We start from the raw sequence: 22011 nt of genomic DNA on the forward strand, positions 1-22011 counted from the left end.
GAAGAGATTTCTAAGCTCTTTCTATTCTCTTAAGATAGGGCACGGATACTTCAATGCTTATCTAAAGAGAGTAAAAAGAAGAGAAACAGAACTCTGTAAATGCGGAAGACCACAAACAGCAGAGCACCTACTTCTATACTGCGGTTTCTATAGCGCAGAGAGAAACCAACTTAAAAAGACTCTAGGCCAGAAAGTACTTAAACTCCCACTCTTACTCCACACTACGAGCGGTATAGAAGCTACTCTAGCTTTTATTACTAGCACGAAGATAGGAACAAGAAAGTGGCATGTAGGCCAAGAAGGCTAGAAAGAAGAAAAATAAGAAAAATAAGAAGAAAAGAAGAAAAACAAAGAACAACGAATTTGATTTTACTAGCACTATTTCCTATCCCCTAAGAGAGCTCGCTAGAAGGCAGCCTAGCTGCTCTATATCTCTCCCTGTTACCAAACTGCTCTTTAGCACCAGGCGTCTAGAAAGCTAGTACTAGCTTAACTAGACAAAGGCCGAAGCACCATAGTCATGCAATACAGCACAACGTACCAAATTGTAACTAGTTAGATAGAACGGCCTTTGGCCAAAGTCCTACATAGCCAACGGCTGATACAGGACTATAATGGAATAATAATAATAATATACTAGAGCTTTATGCAACATACTCAGTTACTTAGTAGTACTAAGATATACTAATTACTAAGCATCTTACAGGCGATATGCGGAGTGCTCAGTTGCTTAGTAGTACTAAGACATACTAATTACTAAGCATCTTGCAGATCACGTGATGCGCTAGTCTTAAATAAGTATCTCTGTTTCTTACTGCGGATTCGCCGTCTTATAGATTACTCGTTAAATAAATGTAACAGCGAAATGTCCTCCACATTCTAAGGCTGATCGTAACATATTTATACAGAACTATGCAAAATAAATGTCCACATTTTAACAAGTTGCCCAATGCCTGGCCCGTGCCCCTTTGAAACCTAATAAATAACTAGTTCCCCTCGGCCGTGGATCTGCGTGCATCCTCATTTAAAGTCCATAGTGTTGCAATAACAGCACCCGGTCCAAAGAGAATAGTAGACACTGCCGTCGTTGCAAAAAAGCCCAGTTTAGCCATGAGGCTGCGTGGATCTTTGCTTTTCGCGGTAACGGCGCTCAGAACCCAAAGGAGCGTGCTAATTGCGAAAATCAAATACTCCGCGTCGATCGAGCACGGTGCTGAGATCGTAAACTGAGACAGCACAGCGGCAGCAGAGTGGAAGTCGAATATCAGAGTGCCAGATAGGACTGAGGAAACCAAGTACCCGACGTGTGCCACCATAGCACACAATCCCGACAGGAGCCAACCTTTCTTTAGGTATGGTAAGTCTTCGTGCGCCTTCATTACTTCAGCAAACTTGGTCTGATTGCCGGCAAACTTTGACAGGACCAAATCGAAAAGCAAAGGCATGACTGGAAGACAAGAGAGAAGTCTTGATGAGCTGATATAGCGCCTCATGTCCAACTCGGGCCAAAAGAGTGGGATGAACGTGAAGGAGAGAGCTATCCCAACTGCTAGCTGCAGTGAGAGATTGAATGTCTTCGCATGCTTCAGTGAAATTCTAGAAGTCCACTGACCAGGAGATTTCGATTCGACGAGAGCTGCTTCTACAGTGCGGAGGAGATAATAGACGACTCCGCCAAATCCCAGGCCACAAAATAAAAATATCGAGCATATTATTGAAATCCTATGCGCAATGTCAGTGGCCAAGAGCGAGGCAGAGGGTCGAGAAATAAAGCAAGATCTCTTACCTGGCGGATATGAGCCTCAAATTCTTTACCCTAAAGCTCTCAGATGCGATGATGCCTGCCATGGGGAGAGTATTCAGAATAATACAAATGGTGGCCCACAAGCGTGTGATGTCAGAACCGAGTTCAGGGAGCACCGCGTTCAGTGACTTCATATCCCTTGGGCTTGGGAGACTGCTGAAAATGGACACGGTGGATGATAAAGGATAAAGGATTCTTTGAGCAGTCGTCCTGGTACTTAATAAACCACTGAAGGCAGCAAGGAGAAACAAAGTCGCGACCATAGAAAGGACTTTTTCTCGAGGTTTGAGCGAATCTGGCAGGGTCCAACCCTCCCACGGTATCAATGCGGGCTTGGTCTTCACTGGAATAAAATCCAGAGTCGGCCCCCGGATCATAAAGTTTGAAATCGCATTCAGTTCGAAATCTTCTCCCAGGATGGGAAAAACGTGGCGTCCGATCACCTTGAGCATTATGTTATCCTGTGCGTGTAACCGTGTGAGAAATGCAGAAGTCTGGGACATCTCTTTCACCCGATCCTTCCGATTGGAGTGATAGTTCTCGAATAGCTCGGTTATTTCTGCAGTGGTCATATTTCCAAGGTTCTCGTGCGACTTTTTTGCTTTATGGAGCAAGTTCGCAAGAACAGCAGCGCTCTCGATAGCAGAGTTGCCGCCTTGCCCAGCATTTGGAGTTACCTGAGATTCGAATTAATCGCTGCAGATCTCTCTTACAATGTGGGGTTATACTTTGTGAGCCGCGTCACCGAGAATGACCAAGCGGTTGGAATGCCAGACATCAAAAACAACTTCCTCAAGAGGCACCATCGCACACTTTGTCCGTAGCCTCCATAAATCGCTAAAAGACGTGTGCTCTGTCACCATCAAATCGCTATTCTTGGCAGCCATATTCTCCATATCCGTCTCCCCAAAGCGAGGGATATTGGGATAGCTCTTGCGCTCGTTGAACTTCTCAATCAAGAACCAAAAATGCTTGTTCCTTGAGGAGTTCATGACAACAGAAGATCGGAACTGGTCAAAATTGACATGACTGCTACCCTCGATAAAATCAGGGTCATCGCTCTTGTAGACGGACATTCCGAATGTACAATAGTAGTCCGCTACAATGGCTTTAGACTCGTTTGATGAAGGGCCGCCACCGGTGCCTTGGTCAATGTCTTTCCAAACATGCTTTCGAACCATACTATGTATTCCGTCTGCGCCGACGACGATGGGTGCTCTCCAAACGCGTCCATTTTTTGTTTTGACCGCGATCAGCTTTTCACCGATTTCAAGATCAGTAACATGTTGCGAGGTATGTATGTTTTCTTTGTCCGGGATGTTGTCGTACAGGACCTTCAAAAGTTCTTCTCGCTCGAAGAATGTGGTTGGGTATCCATGCCTATACATCATGGAGTCAATAAGACGGCTAATGCATCTGCCAGTATAAAAGATTCTGGTACGCACCTCTTTTGTATTTCCTCTGGAAGGCGAGATTCTCGAAACTTCTGACCGTTGGGCAAACGGCTTGTGGATGAGTGGACTGGGGCCGTCAACCGAAGGATCTGATCACATAAGCCAAGCTGATCCAGAATTCTCAATCCGTGAGGCATCAAGCCGATACTGGCACCGCCTGCGAAACAGATTTCAGCTCCTCTCTCGAGTACGACATAGCTGATGCCGGCTTTTCTTAGGCAATGAGCAAAGGTGAGCCCAGAGACTGCTCCACCAACTATGATAACTTCCACCGCGGATGACATGGCGAAAATGAGATGGTCTAATAGTTTCTGAATGCTGTGTTTGTTGGATAGGGATTGGACACTTGAAGTGTGTCTAGATTTGACTTAATATCCCCCAAATCTAGTCTTTGCTGACTAAGGAGCTCTTGACAAAATGAAATGAATGCGATAACAGTCAGGTTGTGAAGTTGAGTATTCTTTCTCGCATTCTCTTCGACATGACCGTACGGCGTGGCTGTATGTGTCACATCAAATTGCATAAAGAATGTGGTCCGAGCTCCGAGTCAGCGATTCATACGTAAAGCTTAGCTTCCCAGAACCTATTCCGAATGCAACCGTGTTGGGCAATAATGATGAAGATCTTTGAAGAATGATCTTGTACTATGTGTCATGTCATACAGCTAATATTGGTTTTTGAGATTGTTTTTCCCAAGACAAATCCGTTGTTGATCCCCATCCGCGAACTTTCGCTACGCTGCACTCTGTCCGCATTACTTCTACACTCTTGGCAGAATTAGGCACATCGGCCTCTTCCCATCAGCGCAATGACTATTCTTGAAAAAACTAGTTGCGGAGGCGGTTTGGTACCCTTGACGATGAGGGCAGCCATTTGCAAGGAGTTCTGCTTTCTCATTTATCTCAGTCTCACAACTTTCAGGTACTGACTGATTGCTATGCTGGGGCTCCATGTGTCGTTGAGAGAGTTTCTGTGCCCACACCGACTGGTCGTAATCTACTGGTGAAAATGAAAGCAGCATCACTCTGCCAAACTGATCTGACTATCATGAGTGGCAAAGTCGGAATGGACTGGTTTCCATTGCTGCCTGGTCATGAGGTTGTCTGCGCAGTAGTGCAAGTTCCAGAGGAAGCCGCGCTTTGGGGCTTTAAGGTTGGCGACCTCGTTGGTGCGAGTTTTGATTGGAGTGTCACTCTTGCAAGAGTGATCGCTTCGAATATTGTGCTCAGACCAAAGCCAAAGGCGTTCACATAGCAGGCTTTTTCAGCGAATACACGACTTTGGATGCAGCAAGCACAGTGCTTATTTCACGCAATTTTGGCGTCAACACTCCCTTGAAAGGACTCGATAAACCACTTTGCCCCATATTCTGTGCCGGAATAACCATTTGGGATGGTCTGGAGCAGACCAAACTTGGAGTCTCCGAGTCTGTGGGCGTGGTTGGCGCGGGCGACTTGGGTCAGCTTGCCACAGCCTTTCTGACAATCCTGGGGCACAAAGTAGTTGTGATGGATGTCCAGGAGAAGCAGCTGGTCGCCTGCAAAGAAGAATACCCTGGAGTTGAGACTATCAACAGTGACAATTGCTCTGATCTTGCTACCAAACTGAGGGAGGTGAACGATGGTAATCTTCTCAATGTCGCCTTTGTCACCTCTGGCGTCAAAGCTGCCTATGATTCAACACTGCCTTTGCTGGAGCCATATGGAAAGTTAATTGTCATAGGTCACCCTCCCAAGCCGCTGGAGATCTCTGCATATATGATGTCAGATAAGAGACTCAGGTAAGCGGATACTATAGCAATAACTGTAATTGTGGAACCGCTGAATTGATGGTCTCCTTGGGTTTGGCTAACATGGGATGTGACAGTATGATTAGGGCGAGGGTCCCTAATCCTGCATCTGCTGCAAAATGTGTGAAATTCTGTCGAAGACTCTCGGTGTATCCCAGAGTCAACTCAAGAGTTTCAGTTGGGGGATTTGAACGAGATGATTGCAATGATGACGCCAGGCAAGGTACACGAAGGTCGTTTGGAAGTGTACATTGATTAAGAGTTCATATGTCTTGAATAGACAAGAAAGCACTTTCCATCCCAACGAAAACTCATGCAGCGCCACAAAAAAGCAGATAACGAACTAGGCACGGCAATGGAAATATCGGGGCAACTAGATATGCTGTAGTTTAAAAGCGTTTTCCCCTGGTGAACGCCTTCTCATAATAGATAAATGCCCATTGTTGAGCCAGGCCGACGAGACAATTAAACTGCGAGCGCATACTGAAGTCATTTTCGAGCAATTTTGAATAATTTGTCGCTTTCCTTACCAGTTTTTACATTCTAGAAAGGCAGCATTATCTAATCTGGTGTATCATCCTGGCACAGCATGACATAGATCCCGTTAGTGCATTGACAAATGCCTCATTACGTACATTGGGACCATTTCATAATCCATAACTTCTGCCCAACTGCTGATCTGTATACATCTAGCCGCTTCCCTGCTGTGGTAGCCTCCACTATACAGAATTAAACTATTGTATGGTTATTATCGCGTCCTTTTATGCCGATGTCGAAGGTTTCCAAACATTCTTCACTCCCGGCGACGACGTCTAAGCAGACATCCCAGAAAAGTTCAGTACTTAATGACAGCGCAACGTGTATTCCAGACAATGCAGGCATCAGTGTGGTGGCCGGCAGGCATAGTTCATTCTTGCTGAGACTCTACACCATGCTGGCTGCGTTTGCATTGGCATCTTTCGTCCTGAATTGGCACCTGAGAGTTCAGTACTTTGGTCTTGCAGCCCTGTTCCCTGGTGGTGGTTGGGTTGGGATCGGTGGCTGGTGGATCCTGGCCTTTGTTTTTAATCTGTGGGTCAAAATCGCCCTTCCTCTGTCCTATAGCAAGTTAATGACCAACGTGATATGACTAGGATCTTCTTCGTTACGAGTCTGTTCCTGTGGTTCGCAACGGCAAATATTATCCTACCATTCTTGGCTTGGCCCGGACAAGCTCTAATACTTCCCATTCTACCCATCAAGCACAGGGCTGGATATAGTGTCGTGTTTGTCCCCATGATGGCTGCGGTGACTGCTTGGTTTATCTTCAGATTTCTGCAACAAGAATCAGCCGCAGGGCGTCAAAGACGCCGCCAGAGAAACGAGTATCTCCCCTCCATTATCAAGGAATTGGTTTCTACAGCGGCACCACAAAAGTCCTTGGTCGAACTTGAGATTCAGCTAGAAGAACTCTCGCAACTGCGACACATTTTAAAGATTGCCATGCAAGATCAGGATGATTGGTTTGTGCCCTTGTGAGCATATGCCAAGCGATTCCAAGTACTAACGCATTCTACTAGGAGTAACTTCAGTGTCATTGACCAATTTCAAACAGCATCCATCCGCTACCAACTATGCGAGATAATCTATGTCTTGGCTCTAGCCAATAAGATATACACACCATCTTTCAGGGGTGGCTATTTACAGCGGGCACAGAAGAAGGTGATATATAAGTATTGTCAAAAGAAAGTCCTTAACTACTGGAAGTGGGAATGCCTCTGGGGCAAATTAGTTTGTGCACTCTGCTCAGTGTTTTCGAAGTCATCTAAAGATAGTAGAGCACCAACTATGAGCCCGTCAAAAAGGACAATATTATGCTTACAGCCTTCCTTCTCCTGGCAATCAGCCTCTATGAAAGCGCAACTGGCGATCATACCTTTTCGGAAGAGAATGCCTTGGAGCTCGTTATCGACAATAGCCACCGCTATCGACATTCAGCTACAACATTGGCACAGGCCCTCTTCGAAAACTTTAGCATCTCATCATATTGCCTGTATGCATGCGAGGTAAGAAACTTTTCCGATACCACCTTGATTGCCATCTAACAACGGGAGCCCAACTGGATATACACATTCTGCAATTTGAACGGCATAAATAGCTTACTTGCACACGATGAAAATACGGGTCGACGCGATGTGGAACTGGTTCGCGCCTCGTTCCATAAAGCTTTAGTTGAGGACTTTATGGTATGAAACCACCCTTGGCTTCTTTTGAAAACTTGATCATTGAGACCGATTTTCTCAGGACGAAAGTGGAAGCGCACACCCGATTCGTTCATCTCCGACCGGTATGTAAACCAAAAAAATGAATAGAGGAAGGAAATATTGATTAGACAACTAATCTAGGGCTACGTCTTCCTAACATTGTTGGAGCTGCCAATGAGTTCTCGGTTTCGTGCCTCGCCGCACCGAATTTCCCTGACCTGTCGCTTCGTTCCTATGCGATTGCACGTCATGAATACATGGAGTTTGACTCTCAGTGTAAACTTTCGTTCAAGAATATACAGAGCGGAGACATGCTCGATCCTGGAAACTACGGCAGTTCGATGGCCTTGATGTACGCGTCTAGTCTGATGGCCGCACACGAGCATGGGGACAATGAGGTTACCCGCCAGATTACCACCATGATTGACAATGATCAAGCTTTGCTACGGACTGAGAAAGACGGGTTTGTTTGGTACGAAGGAGCCTCGTTGTTCATGAAGTGTCAACTTCTGCGCGCTCGGCTCTGGCTTCGGTCTGGCTGGAACCGCTTCATGCAGCCTTCGAGTGATGCAGTGCAACGTGGTCCATATCTTACAGATGTCAACTTTGAAGAGGTGAGTCGAAGTCCATCTTAACCTCCATGCCGCTGACGTTATCAAAACTAGGCCATGGTCGCGAAAGCAATATCCTACACCGGCGATGATTTAGACCTCGTACTCTATCCCGGCACGGAAGCGATATCCACGTGGATATCTATCAAGAATCTTAAGCCAAGCTCAGGTTACATGATTAAGGACTGTATGAGGTTTGCCTCTAACGAGCAGGGTGAGGCAAGAATCTCTGTTCAGCTAGACGGGAGAACTGCTATCCAAATTGCCCCAGCTTTATCATGAGAAGAGGTCTCACTTGACACTTTACTCTTTGATTTCCATACGATTTCTTAAGGGATCAGTCCTATCGTTACGAAGAGCTTTTCAGGAAATCTTAGAAGGACAGCAGATGGGTTTAAATTGGTAGCTCCCCAAACTAAGAGATCGGTAGTGAAATGAACACGAGAAAAACAACTCACTTGCTTAATAAGTGGGGAAATAAGGGTTACTGCTGTTAATGGCTACTTCGCAAATCGTGTTACTCGGGAAGATGCGTATCAATCATAGTCACCCTCAAAGTAAGTCAACCTTCCTACATAGTATGATCGGGTGCACTCGTCTCTTTCGTGGCAGTGCCAGGAAAATTACTGTAAGACTCCCAGCAATTTACCCTATGCAGCTGACTGGAAAATGTTAGCACACCCGATAATGTCTAAGAGTGACGTGGTAACCTTGCTTAGAGCAGATATGACGAAACTTTGTCTATGACCGGATGGATTGTTCGCCGATTCCAAAAAAGCATAGTTATATCGGATCGCGGGTATTATTGGGTACATCGGCTGCCCAGCGGTACCAACATCCGACTCGATCCTACTTCGGCTCTACTTATATTAGATCGTATACACCTCAGTAGCATGCTTGCAGGAAGAAGAGAACAACTTTTATCGAACAGAATGCATTCGTAGTTATGGTGAAGGTTACCCGAAGGTAGTCTAGCGTTGGGTCTCGGGTATCGAGTTAGTTCAATGGACAATGGGTTTGTATAGCACGATTGGAAGATCGATATTGCTATATACTTAGGTGATAGTCGCAGTGGCTACTATCGATAGTCGTGCGCGCTCCTATCGATAGTCCTTGGTGTCGTGATCGGTCATGTGACTGCGAACAGTCATCGCTCTGCAGGATCGCTATCCTGGCTCATGTTCGTGCGGCGTAGTTGAGGCGTAGTCTGCCAGCGTTTCGACCCTGGGTCGTAACAACTAAATGTCTTAAATCCTTCAAAGCTTCCTATATAATCGTTAGATTACTCTTGTGAGTATTAACTAGAAGGTACTGCGTAATTAGACGTAAGAGTTAGGGGCTTTTACATCCTACTCTGTATTTTGTCAGCGAAACCTCAGACCGGTTCTATGCTAGTTAAACTTCAGTCCTAACTCTTATCAGCGAACCCATCTCTCTCGTTAGTATTATCTAGACAGCACTACAAGAAAGTAAGATTTATATTCGGCTACCTACTCTATATGTGTTACACGGGGTTGAGTGCTGATACTTCTCTAAGCTCGATCCGGGTTAGGGCGAGTAGGATAACGTGAATAGCTCCGTAAGGGTTTTATCTAGCGATACAGAAGAGTGGCGTGCTTTATAGAAAAGGTACAACAGGTTCGATAAACTCTAGTCTATTAAATAGACTAACGAGTAACAATCTTATAAAGTAAAATAAGTATTAAGAAAGGATATTTTAAGTTAACTACAACAAGAGTAAATAATAAAATCTGTCTATCCTTATATCCTTATTGCTTCTAGTTCTGTCCTCCCTAACTTCCTATCTAAGCGGAAGGTTTAGGAGGACGTTGGCTTCCCTTCACGCAGTGGCCTCCCGGAGGACATGCCTTGGCGGGATTCCAGGTCAAGTGATCTCGCCCCGTGATGATTATCCTCCTTCCCGTCAGGATCCCAAGTAGTTTTCCAACTATCTATTGACATACCCGGAGGAGAGATCCTTCCTGCTGTTACTTGTAGCAACATGCTGTTTGCCAATTGGTTCGGTACATAGTTAAGCTCCTTCAATTGTATATTCACATATAGATCAACTAATTGTTAGGTTGCTATTGACGATAGCTCATCGTGATGAGCCATTAAGCTGTCCACCAGTAGGTTCGTGCAGATAGGTATTGCTGAATCAAGCTCACAGACCTCGCCTAGCTTGAACATGGAGACGGAACCATAGAACGAATCGCGCAGAAACCTGTCGTGGCTAGTCTGGAATTGACGCCGGATACTGTCCCAAGGCGCATCATCTTTTATATTCACTAGACGATCAGACTCGGCACCTGTTGGAATTTGCTTGTGAATTCGTTAGTATCATGCAGAATTGGGGTCGATCTGGAAAACGCACTCTTTTGAGGAGACTAACGAAAACGTCGTCTACCACGATCTCATCCTCATGCATGATGAGCGACTCCCGCAGGTGAGCCCACGGAATGAAATCTATGGCTATGCTGTGCCTATAGGTAGTTCTATATGTTAGCCACCTCATATTCTGCCAGGTCACCTCAGTGATGTTATTTTACTCACTCAAAGGTCTTCTGGATATCGGTTGGACGCAGCCAAGCTGGCATCGTATCGTGAAAGACATCCGAGTAAAATCCAAGCTCAGTTGCAGTGGCCAACACACCGCAGTCAGCCAGACGAGGTAGTACCCAGAAAGTTTTGACGATCTGCCACACGACCCATGCACAACCGCCGGACAAGGACATGGACTCGATACCGAGCAACTGCATACACATGGCTTGCATAGAGAGAATCGTGTTGACCAAGCCGTTCACCAAGATTTGCTCCATAGCCTGGATAGACTGGAGCGAGACCAAATCGCCAGAGCGTGTGCACGAGTCGATGACTTCATCTGTCCGGCGCCGGAGCATGATAGACATGAGTTGTGTTTTTTCTGATTTATCATGGCGCCCTAAGCAACCTGACGAGCGGCAGATGTTTCTAAGGTTCCCAGGCGTGCGGAAGAGAAAGCTGTCGAAGTCTGACATGGGACTCTTGCGGCCCGTTAATAATCGTTGCGCGTCTTTGTTGGTATGATCCGCAGACGGTTGGTGAAAACTGCCTCCCCCGAACCGACGTTGGCCGTGATGATCAGCCCCAACAGAGTCAGGCGGTTGAGATTCGTCAGACACTCCATTCCAGATTAAAGCGAGGTTAATTGAAAGCTCGTCTTGGATTGGTGCTCGGGCGATTATATTGGTACTGGGTTGAGCAGGTCCTGACGCGTGACTGCATAGTTGGCTGGGCTGAATGGGTGCGTCATCAGTCATGAATTGCAGGCTAGTATCCGCGTTCAACACAGCATTCGGCATCGAGGTGTCAAATTGGGCTGCTGAAGCTCCTTCTTGGTCAATCGCCCTCTCCAGGTCTTCTCTGTTGGTGTCATCTGTGAAGGGTTCCTGTCCGCGCTCGGATAGCCTCTCGCCTTGGGCCGAATGACAACTGCCAGAAGGATTATAGTCACATTGCGACTCTTTTTCAGTGGGAGTAGTAGGGCAAACGAGTGCATTGTGTTGACGTTGCGTGGAGATACCAGCGATGGAGATATCGGTTCCGCAGATCTGAGAAAGGTTACAGATAACGTGTTCCAGGAGCTCCCTCAGCGCGGCTTTTTCTTCACGAAGCCGGGCAACTTCCAGTCGGCGATGATCGATTTCCTCGCTGGCACCGGCACGGCATAGAGCCAGCTCATTCTCAAGGTGGGCGATGTAGTCCTTGCGTTGGCGACGGAATTTGCGCTGTGCGAGGCGATTAGCGACACGTTTGCTGTCTTCGGTGTCAGGCAAGGAGTTGTCAGGTTGTAAGTTCGCGGCGGCGCGACGAGTTCGTTGCTGTCCGGATGCCATGGTGCCGAAGCCAGGCTGGTCACATGCGGGACAGTCTCAGTCGTTACCCGCAGTCACTATTCACTAACAACTTGTGGTAAACACACCAACAATTCCGAGGAAATTCCCAGATCTAGACGAGTATAAAGAAGTCTGCAAGGCTAATGTCAAGGCAACTGAAGAAGATTGCGCGTCAGAGAGTCCAGTCCTGACCGCTCCGTGCTCCAACATCTTCTCCACCCAGAACCTGCCTGGGAGATGAAGACTAAGGGTCTGTTCGGCGGATCAATTCCATCGCCGAACGCTTGACAGGAGGCGGCAGCCGCATTAGCCAGGTATAGTATAGTAATCTTCAACCCCGCAATGCCTATTTTCGTTAAGAAAGGGCACGTAATCGTGCTTGGCCAATTGTGCCCTCTAGAGGATAAGGGCCATCATCTACACCTATTTGGCACGTGCTATTCCTGTCTAGCGCTCGGCGCCTAGGGCAGAGAAATACGGCAACAAAATAGGAAGAGGGTTAAGCTTGGTCTAGCGTCAAGACCTCTTGCGAGGTTGTGCAGGAAAACGGAGCCCCCGGCTTGCGCCAAACTCCGCCACCTTTCTGCCCAAACGGAGATTTCAAAACTTTGGATCAAATAGACTTTAACCAAATGCTGAATTGAGGGTATCCTTTGCATGGCACCAGAGTATCCCTGCGTTGTGATGCACCTGTGTTGTGCTAGTGACGTGGTCTCAGCCCAACTCGTCCCATTCGTTCAAAACCCGACACCCCGGCTCCTCATATCGCCATCCGGACAAAAGGGATAGCGCAGTCGGAGGGCCCGGAACCGAGTTAATGAGGACGCGAGTGATGGTTAACCGCCTAAGAACCGACTTGTCAGTGCTAAAAAGCGTCTTCGGGGTCTCCGAGCGTGGTTCATAGCCGTGAGTCCGTTCTGTTACTCTGTTCTCTGCCCTGCATACCCACCTACTTGCGATTACGTAATGGTGTGTTAGGTAACGCGCTGGCTGAGAAATAACACGCTCACACTAGAGGTTGCCATAATCATTCCTGTCATGTAGAGATCCAGTCTAATCCCAAAAGGCTCTAGGAAACCAGTCGCTGCGAGAAGGCCAACCGCGTTGTATGCCAACGCCCAGATCAAGTTGATCCGGGCTTGCTGAATAGTCTTCCTCGCAATTCGAATGACCTCGTACAGACCTTTCAAATCTACTCCGGAAAGTAAAGTCACTTCTGACGATGAAGAGAAGGCCATGGCGGCCCCGAGATCGCCGCTGTCTCGTCCTGCACAGATTGCAATACCGACGTCCGCGGCAGACTGAGCAGCAAGATCATTAAGGCCATCCCCTACCATGGCAACTGCGCCACCACGGCGCTGTATGTTCCGAATAATAGTTTCTTTGTCCCAAGGTAAGGCTTCTGAAGTAATATGGTCGCTGGAAACGCCCACAATACTTGCAACTCGCTCGGCTTCCTCTTTGTTGTCTCCGGTGATCAAGCTGACGTCTAGTCCAAGTTGACGAAGCCTGCTGAGAGTCTCATGAGTCTCCGGTCGAACAATATTCTCGAGGACAAAGTGACCAGCATATTTCCCGCCGACACTAATGTAAACAGCCTGAGTGGACGTTTGGTCAACAGCAAAGGATGTCTTTTCCGACAGCATCCCCCTCTCTTGTAGCAATCTCAAGCTCCCAACGACGACCTCCGTCGACTCCTCCCCAACCGTGAGAGAGACCTTCGCTATAACCCCTTTGCCCATTTTGACAGTAGAATCCTGGGTAACCATAATTTCGAATTGTCTTCTCTTTGCTTCATCGAGCTGACTAAACGCCCATCGAAAGAGAGCTCGACCAACAATATGGTTGGTGTGCTCGTTCTTTTCGGCAGCACAGATCAATAGACAAAGATCTTGAATGTCTATGCCATCAGGAAACTTCGCTTCTGATACTTCAAGCCCAGCTCGCGTGAGTGTTCCGGTTTTGTCAAAAGCCATGTGTGTCAAGGTTGCCAACTTGCCAAGGGTTTCCAGGCCGCCCTTGACTAAAATGCCATGCCGAAGTGCCGCATTGATTCCTGCCATTGTAGCTGCGGGAGTCGCAAGTCCCAGGCTGCAAGGACAGGCCACAGAAAGAATCAGCATGGCCCTCCTTGTAGCAGCGACCCAGGCCCTCATCAAGTCCTCGCTAGCCCATAGCGAAGTAATTCCAGTAGCAAAGAAACATATCGCGGCAAGGGTCATGACAACTCTGGCAAAGTAGCTTATGACAGCCGTCAGGCCCGGTATCATGTCGCCTCTGGTGTTATCCGAAGAGGACGAAGACGCCCGCACAGCATCCACTAGCCGCGACAACGAGGATTTCTCAGGTGGATGAGTTGCCACTGCCTCAAGCGTAAACGAGAGATTTGTGGTACCGGACATGATAAGATCGCCAGGGTGCTTGGTCTGATAAGCTGCTTCACCCGTCAAGAGCGATGTATCGACAGCAGAGGTTCCACTAGTGATGTAACAGTCACATGGAACCACGGAGCCAGCTGGTATCAAGATCTTGTCGCCAGGCTGGAGAAGAAATACCGGCTGGCTGGTCCTCTTGGGAAGAAGTATAACATGCGATTCGGTACATCGGACTTTGTGGAGAGCAATGATCTTTGAGGTTGCTTTCGCTCGGAGAGCTTGATTAAGGCAGCGTCCTCCAAGGACCGCCGTGACAAGTAAAGCGTTGCTCGTATGAAGCATCATATCAGAGCGACGGGATCGCTCAATGAGACTCCCAGCTCCGAACACGAGATCCGCGAAAGAGATCTCCAATCCTAGAAGTACAGAGATGCTTAGGAGTGTGTCCATGTTGGTCTTGTCACCATGCCACCAAGCACCAATATGTATGCTGCGACCAAACCATAGCTGTACAAACCATGCTGGGATGATAGAGAAGAGAATGTAGAGAGAAGATGCCGACTCGATACTCACGAGTTCGCCACATGAGGCTATTGCATAGTGGAAGGACCAGGCAAGCACCGATAAAATAGCAGCACCCCGAAAAGCAGCTTTCAGTTGCTCCAATTTAGACTTTCTGGAGAGCACGTCCAGGAGTTCCGTATCATCCTGCTTGACTGAGGCCCCGTAGCCAGTGTCTCGGATAGTTGTCTGGATTCTCCAAAGTCCGAGCAGCCTTCTCTTATATACAACCGTAGCTGAAGATACCAGCAGCGAAGTTGTGACTTTGACCACACCCGGTAGTTGGCGTACTGCTTCTTCAATAGTTCTGCAGCATAATTCGCACGTGAGGTCTGACAAGGTGAAATGCTGCGCCACAACCTCCTCATCGTCCACAGTGACTACTCCATCCTGCACATCTTCAAACGTCTTAGCCTCGAGGTATTTCTCGGCCATGTGCTGTGTATTGAGGTACTCGAGCGCGCGTAGCGATCGGTGTATGATTAATGCTGCAAAAATGCAGCACGCCATACTAATAGCGGTGTGTGCCTGGGCTGTGTAAGTGAAGTTAGAAGGAATACAATGGCAGGATTCCAGACATATATTTGGCAGTTGAGTCAAAGTTGAGGTTTTAATAATGGATTCGTAGGTAACAAATGTGTCATAGAGTCTTACATAAATTAGTGTAGTCTCGCTAGTGATGACCGACTATTGTGTAATTGCCGTCTCTTTTCCAAATGACATATAATGTTATGATTGGTTGACTCGTGATTCCCTATATTTTTTCCTGTTCATAGGAATATTGGAGAGTCCTATCGTGAGTTCCTGCTATGCAGGAACACCTCAGGGCTGATCTAACCTCCCTCCCCACGCGGCGAACAACCCGGTGGGCCGAAACCAGCCAATGAGACACTGCGTTAGGTCGGGATATCTACTATCCTTGCGCCCTCATTGGCTGGTTGAAAGTAAGGTAAAGGTTGGAGAATTATAGGATAATGTTTTTTATTTTTTCAGCTAGATAGCATTAGCAAGAAGAGACGATTCTAAAGTTACCCTTTTTGTCTCTTTAGCTGTTGTGGTTATGGTTTTATTAAGAAAAGAAAGATATATTTATAAAGAGTTTATTAAGGAAAGATACAATAACCTAGAATAAGTGTTCCTAATATATTTAATAGACTGATAGGTAAGAATCTTATTAGATTAAGGAAAGGCATGTAACTCTTGTACATCATGGCATCATATATGCTGATGAATCTTGCATACATATAGACAAAACCATGTAGTTTCTTTGCAGGCGACTATTATGCCAGAATTTGCTTTCCTGGCAGCTTGCTTGCAGCCTACTTGCCGCTTGCAGGTGGTCTACATACAAACTCCACCCACTAGTTGTTCTCGGAGGTTGATTTGATACAATATACGTGGTACAACCTTACCCTATCACCAGCACACAACAGTTTTGTGGAGGAATGATCCAATGGTTAAATCTTTTCGAAATCAAACGCGACGGCAAATTTGAATCCGGAGTGTTTAGATCATCTCCTCTTCAGCTGATAGCTTCTCTCAGTCTTTGCTACTATCTCATTTCCCTCGTTGACACCATGGCCATTGAAGCGATTGAAAATCAAGGTAACGAGAAGCATCATGGGAAATGTGACCCTGTAGACATCATCGGCCTGTCATATCGGTTCTCTGGAATGGCAGATACCCCTGGTGCCTTTTGGCAGATGCTATCCAAAGGCATGACCAGCTGGTCTAGAGACGCTCGTGACAGATTCAATCTAGAATCTTTCTGGCACCCCAGGAGCGATCTCCCCGGCTCAGTAAGCTTCCACAAGTTTTTCAAATACCATAGTGATGTCTTACGTTCGATAGTTCAATGCCAGTAGGCTTCATCTACTTCGCCAAAACCCTGCTGTCTTCGACAATGACTTTTTCAGCATCAGTGGATTAGAGGCGAAAGCAATGGATCCTCAGCAGCGTCTCATGCTTGAATTGGCGTACGAAACCTTCGAGAATGCTGGTCTCACCATGGAGGTCCTTGAAAAATCCAAGACCGGAGTATACTGTGCGTCAACATATCAAGATTACGATCAGATTCTGGGTCGAGATCCTGAGCTCTCAGCAAAGTATGTTATGAATACCTGTATCTAGATAGGCGATTGATGGTATAATTCTAACATACTAGTAAGACACCGCTTCACTGGAACAGGAACATCAATGCTAGCTGATCGCATATCTTACTTTTTCGACCTGCGTGGGCCGAGTATGACCATTGATAAGGCATGCTCTAGCACTTTGGTTGCCCTAAATGAGGCCTGCAGTGCTCTCCGTATGGGTGAAATTGATCAGGCATTGGTTGGCGGCGTGAACCTTATCTTGGACCCGGATAAACCTATGGTTCAATCCTCGATGCCGTAAGTATTACTAGGTTATGTAAAGGTCTCAATTGTTAAGGAATATATTTTACTCGTAGGTTCTTGTCACAAGATGGCAGATGTTATAGTTTTCATAGTTTTGACGCTCGTGCCAGTGGTGAAGGAGTGGTGAAGGAATGGCTGGGATCATGTTCAAGCCGTTGAGTACAGTCCTGAGAAACGGAGATCCTATACGGGCTATTGTTCATGGTACATCCGTTGTCTCAGATGGTAGAACTCCAGGCATTACCATGCCCAGAATGGACTCTCAGGTTGAGGCTATAACGAAAGTGTACAAGCAGGCAGGCCTTACTTTAGCCGACACAACATACATCGAAGCACATGGTAAACTCTAAATATCGTATAAATATTGAGGCGCTATCTGATCATACCATAGGTACAGGAACTATAGTTGGCGACAAAGCTGAAGCTTTGGCGTTCGCAACAACAATGGGCAAAGACCACACAGAGCAAGTCATTGTTGGGAGTGTCAAGTCAAATCTAGGACATATCGAAAACGCCTCTGGTCTTGCATCGGTGATCAAAACAGTTTTAATGATGGAAAATGGTGCCATTCCACCGGTACTTCGCCAGTAACATGTTTCTGAATGCCTTTGCTCGGAATCGTACGCATAGCGGCCGTCCAGCAATCAGTATTGATGTTGGAATGATAGCTGGTGAAGGTATCGCAGCTGAAAATGAGCATATTGCAATGTCTCATCGACGCCTAGGTATGCGCCAGTACACCATTGACAAGTTCCTGGCCGTCGTGAATTTTGCGATGACGAATTGCGTAGCGAGTAGACCGGAGAATGCTCAGATAATATTAGGCAATAGGCATGAAGTCCTGGACTCGTTCCATGACGAGGCCTCTCAAAAATACCGAGATCCAAAGTTCCTGCACGTCTATACACGTACATCTGGCCATCACCACAGGGTCAGCGGTGGAAAAGAAGTTATTTTCGATATTCAGGCTGCACTGCGGACCGTCAGCACTCCTGAGATGGCAAAAGAACTCACCAGGCGAGCATTGAGAAGCAAAGTTGCACAGCTTTTGGTGCTTCCTGAGCAAGATTTGCAGCCAGTTCGCTAAGTCGCGAGTTATCCTTCGTAAGCTAATTAAATATCTACTTAACCTAAGCTAGCGCGAGCTAATTATTACTTTATCTAGATAGACTACTATAGTAAAAAATTTAGTGTTTTTTAGCCTCTAGGTCCCGCAGCTATTTATCGCGAAGACTATCTACTTTCTTAAAGATTATTATAGGATCTACTAAGCTCCTATTAGTATAGATACACCTAATAATCGTAATTTAGTCTCTACTTCTATCTTAGAGTGCCTTACGTATCTTCTTTTACTCCTATATAGCTTTTAAAAAGATTCTTTTAGATAGTAAGATCTAGCTAAGTAAGAAGCTCTTCTTATCTATATTATAGATATTATATAGCGTAACCTTATATTAATTAAGCTTAGTATAAAGGAGATTAAAATACGATTAGTATTTAGCTAGATTTTCAGCTAAATAACGGTTGTGGTTAATACTAGTAGCTTTTCTAATATATAAGTTATCGTAGTAACGGTGTAAAAAATGAGTAACCTAGCTATTAGAGGGCTTCTATTCTATAACAATAGCTATATAATTTTGAACTATAGATTAAGAAGGTAGTAGCCCGCGTTTTAATAGTTTTTCTATATATTTTACTAGCTTAAATTCTTATAGTAGAGTGAGTAATTAACATTTTTTTACAGCTGCTATTCGCAACTAGGTTTTATTTTAGTGCCGGCGCATTAATATTATAACTATAACACTAAACTTTTTTATAACTGCGCGATATAAGAGTTGACCTTCTGCATCTTGCGAATTGATTGCCGCAATCGCTTTCTCAATGGCTGTCATGGTGGTGGAGATATCACGTGTTGAAAATGATAGGTAGATATTTTGATGGGGCAGATAGTGTTGCATTGGCTGAACTGTTGCACGCACTGACCATATGCAGTAATACGGATGTAGGTTAAGCTTGCGACCCGCACCTCTACGGGTACGAAACCTTTTGCAAAGGTGGAGGCTGCGGGCATAAACGCTATGCGCATAGTCAAGCTAAGGATTAGTTAAAAGAATATTAGTGTGTGAGTTAGCTTAAGTCGTTGAGGCAGCGAGCGTGATGCTTTGTCGTCGATAATAACCTAAGCTGCTCAGGGAAGACCTTTATTCAGAGCCTCTGCTACAACGCCTATATAGATGTACACGTCTTTAGTGAATAAGAGCGAGGATTCAATATTAGTTACCCAGAGCTTTGAGAGGGTGCTGTAGAGGACTTGGAGGATAAAGGTGGCAAAATTGAAGATGAGCGCGTCAAGATACCTAGAGCCATTGTATCAGTCCGTAGAGGGCCGCTATAACGGAGACGGAAACTATGCCGACCGCGAAAAGAGCGAAATTTCCAGCTTACAGATGTATCACAAGTTTCAGTCCTATGGTCTACGGCCATTGATCGGTTTAATACCCGCTCGTTAGATCCAGAGACCTCGAGGGAGGCGTCATCTTTGGGCAACATCCTGTAGCGATACTGCGACCGTAACGCGGATGTCGCTATCGTCTTCTTAAAGGGTCTCAAGGAGTTCGTTAATCCACAGATATAGGGTTTTGTTGAGCGGGGAAACCTTCCCGTCTCCCAGGGTTGAGTAGTTATGCATCGATGTCTGGGTAGAAACATAGATCGCGAGGCGCTATTTAGCTCGCTTGCAGAGCATACCATACACGCTATCTCTATATCACTAATGTTGCAAGTAACAAGAAGGATTCGTTCCTTAACGAGGCGGGAAAAGCCAACCAACAGCCACGTCAGAAGATGGTCATCGTGGGGCAACGATCACGTGGTGTGACGTCCAGCCATGACTGACCATTCAAGGAATGGCAGGAGGCCTAGGGATGGCGGACCATCACAACTATCACTGACATCCCAAGAAAGTGAAAGGCAAGTATGATAGTAGCATTGTGAGCAATTCAGATAACGGATGAATGAACTTCGTTATTACTCTGGTTGCGGTTTACTCATATAGTACTTTCTTACAAGCTCTTTTCCTAACAAGATTATTGCTAATTAGTCCATAACGATATGGATTAGATTATCTCAACCCTCGGTTCTCCTGCCTGCCCTACCCGATAGTTGCTTGGGAAACTAGCCGTTTAGGTCAACTCGGGGTTAAGACCTAGTAAGCGCAAATCTAAGTTAACATGTGCTATATTTATGAACACTAACTCTCCACTGAACCTCATCTTATAACTCACGCAATATATATCACGGCATAATGAAAAATAGTTCGTTGGATGCGCGGGTTTTCTGCATTCGAGACTAAATTTGCGTCAATTTTGAATATGCTTCTAACTCTATCTGCTAATACTAATTGGTCGATAGATAAGTAGTGGTAAAACGCAATATCAAACCATTTCCCCCAAGAGACTATAGCTCTGTTTGGCACAATGTGTAGGGTATGTTGTTTTTCTCCTCATTCAGATCATAAGTCATCGCCCTCTGTACACTTGCCCCGTTTACAACCTTCACAATAGTCCTGCTCATGTGGTTTGGTTAATTTTCTATCGTAATCTGGTTGCATCACTTCTACACCTGCCCATCTTTTAATCCTATATGATATCCGCTCAATGTAGGATTCTTCATCCATTACAAAGGTGCCCAAGCAATTGCAAGACTTGCACCTCTGATTATACACAATTGCTCTGTACCCATTCCTGCCATATCCGCTTATTTCGATGGCCACCTTTTTGCTGGTCCAAAGTTCCTTCTTACATTCGTTGTTGTGACACGTGAATTTTCCCATCATGTGGGTGTGATATCGGCAGCTGAAGTTCTCGTCGTCGTCATTCTCATTGAACCATATTGTGATTATTTCAGGAAGGACTGCTTCTGCAATCTTCGAATGGAGCTCTGGGAACATGAAATATTCTCTTGTCTCTTGTTTCAATCGAAACCTTTTGCTCTTGGCTATCTTCGGGGGCGTGGTAGTAATAGCGACTGGATTGGCTGAGAGGAGTGTTTGGGCGGAATTTTGAAACGTGAATGCTGATGTGTCGAGTATGGAACACCTAGCTAGGACGGTGCTCAATGCGGCCTCGTCTGGATGATGATTCAATGAAGCCTCTTGGTCGACCTTACACTGCAATCTATGACGCACAAGTGCTTTCTCACTTCTGAACGTGCAATTGCAAGTCTCGCAAGAAAAGGTCTTCTTGTGCATCGGCGAGTTCTTTTTGTGCTGCTCAAAGGCTCTACTGCTGCTGAATGAGCGATTGCAAGGGACACACGAGTAGTTCATTGTATGAAAGAATGTATCTTTTTCTTCGATTCGCTTTGAAATGGATAGTTGGTCACGATAGCAATCGCTGGTGCTGGAAGCGCTAAGCGTAGCCTTTAGAAGGAATGCTGAACAGTATTGCACCTATGTTGTATAATAGGGGGCTTTTCGTCAGCCCAATAGCGTAGTTACACATGTCAAATGATAATGCAGGTAGGCATGTTACACAACAGATTGAATGAGAATATGCGGCGATCCTAGGGGTGCGGGGTAAGTTGAGTAGTTTGAAGGAAAACTAAGTGAATAGAATGCTGTACACCATAAATCAAGTGGGGGACTTATAGTTTAAAGGCACTTTCGCTTTCATCTTGACATAGTTTGCTGTCGGTTGTTAGTAAAGTCGGCAAAGTGGCTGACCAATCGTTTGACCTTGTAAATTTTCATTTAAGTATCGAAAGAACGACAGCTAAGTAAGGATTACACCAAGTTATACCATTTGAAGGGTCAAAAATCCCTTATTGTTGGGATTTTGTGATAAGCAAATCATTTCAGATATGATTATCTATTTTAGAAGGATATAATTTTGGAGTAAAT

General features: G+C 45.9%; 8 protein-coding genes across 8 annotated transcripts; 4 read left to right on the forward strand and 4 right to left on the reverse strand.

Moving 5' to 3' along the window:
- Nucleotides 1-1782: 1782 nt before the first annotated feature.
- Nucleotides 1783-3542, reverse strand: COCSADRAFT_162325 (uncharacterized protein; the record flags this gene model as incomplete). The annotated part of the gene is made up of 3 exons (XM_007703994.1): nt 1783-2481; nt 2533-3184; nt 3250-3542. The coding sequence occupies 3 exons, from the start codon at nt 3540-3542 to the stop codon at nt 1783-1785; spliced, it is 1644 nt and encodes a 547-aa protein (XP_007702184.1).
- Nucleotides 3543-4305: 763 nt separating this feature from the next.
- Nucleotides 4306-5042, forward strand: COCSADRAFT_162326 (uncharacterized protein; the record flags this gene model as incomplete). The annotated part of the gene is made up of 2 exons (XM_007703995.1): nt 4306-4422; nt 4488-5042. 2 exons carry the CDS (start codon nt 4306-4308, stop codon nt 5040-5042), a joined length of 672 nt encoding a protein of 223 aa, XP_007702185.1.
- A 1283-nt stretch (nt 5043-6325) lies between these two features.
- Nucleotides 6326-8183, forward strand: COCSADRAFT_162327 (uncharacterized protein; the record flags this gene model as incomplete). Its single annotated transcript, XM_007703996.1, has 7 exons — nt 6326-6549; nt 6607-6748; nt 6865-7092; nt 7141-7272; nt 7331-7373; nt 7432-7904; nt 7956-8183. 7 exons carry the CDS (start codon nt 6326-6328, stop codon nt 8181-8183), a joined length of 1470 nt encoding a protein of 489 aa, XP_007702186.1.
- A 1473-nt stretch (nt 8184-9656) lies between these two features.
- Nucleotides 9657-11978, reverse strand: COCSADRAFT_201340 (uncharacterized protein). The gene is made up of 3 exons (XM_007703997.1): nt 10455-11978; nt 10276-10384; nt 9657-10223 (listed from the first exon to the last, which is right to left on the reverse strand). The coding sequence occupies exons 1-3, from the start codon at nt 11774-11776 to the stop codon at nt 9978-9980; spliced, it is 1677 nt and encodes a 558-aa protein (XP_007702187.1). The 5' UTR covers nt 11777-11978; the 3' UTR covers nt 9657-9977.
- Nucleotides 11979-12750: 772 nt separating this feature from the next.
- COCSADRAFT_182980 (uncharacterized protein) lies at nt 12751-15147 on the reverse strand (the record flags this gene model as incomplete). The annotated part of the gene is made up of 1 exon (XM_007703998.1): nt 12751-15147. One exon carries the CDS (start codon nt 15145-15147, stop codon nt 12751-12753), a length of 2397 nt encoding a protein of 798 aa, XP_007702188.1.
- A 1142-nt stretch (nt 15148-16289) lies between these two features.
- Nucleotides 16290-17702, forward strand: COCSADRAFT_162330 (uncharacterized protein; the record flags this gene model as incomplete). The annotated part of the gene is made up of 5 exons (XM_007703999.1): nt 16290-16511; nt 16564-16817; nt 16881-17105; nt 17230-17450; nt 17503-17702. 5 exons carry the CDS (start codon nt 16290-16292, stop codon nt 17700-17702), a joined length of 1122 nt encoding a protein of 373 aa, XP_007702189.1.
- Nucleotides 17703-17817: 115 nt separating this feature from the next.
- COCSADRAFT_162331 (uncharacterized protein) lies at nt 17818-18198 on the forward strand (the record flags this gene model as incomplete). The annotated part of the gene is made up of 1 exon (XM_007704000.1): nt 17818-18198. One exon carries the CDS (start codon nt 17818-17820, stop codon nt 18196-18198), a length of 381 nt encoding a protein of 126 aa, XP_007702190.1.
- A 2424-nt stretch (nt 18199-20622) lies between these two features.
- Nucleotides 20623-21438, reverse strand: COCSADRAFT_28239 (uncharacterized protein; the record flags this gene model as incomplete). The annotated part of the gene is made up of 1 exon (XM_007703859.1): nt 20623-21438. One exon carries the CDS (start codon nt 21436-21438, stop codon nt 20623-20625), a length of 816 nt encoding a protein of 271 aa, XP_007702049.1.
- Nucleotides 21439-22011: the final 573 nt, after the last annotated feature.

This window comes from Bipolaris sorokiniana, assembly GCF_000338995.1.
Source record: "Bipolaris sorokiniana ND90Pr unplaced genomic scaffold COCSAscaffold_11, whole genome shotgun sequence".
Classification (NCBI taxonomy): Eukaryota; Fungi; Ascomycota; class Dothideomycetes; order Pleosporales; family Pleosporaceae; genus Bipolaris; species Bipolaris sorokiniana.

Excerpts from the sequence above, each read along its gene's own strand:
- COCSADRAFT_201340 (XM_007703997.1), bottom strand. The coding sequence starts at position 11,776 with ATGGCATCCGGACAGCAACGAACTCGTCGCGCCGCCGCGAACTTACAA. Across the intron at positions 10,385-10,454 it reads GATATCCAGAAGACCTTTGA|GCACAGCATAGCCATAGATT; the intron begins GTGAGTAAAATA and ends AACTACCTATAG. Across the intron at positions 10,224-10,275 it reads TCGTTAGTCTCCTCAAAAGA|CAAATTCCAACAGGTGCCGA; the intron begins GTGCGTTTTCCA and ends CGAATTCACAAG.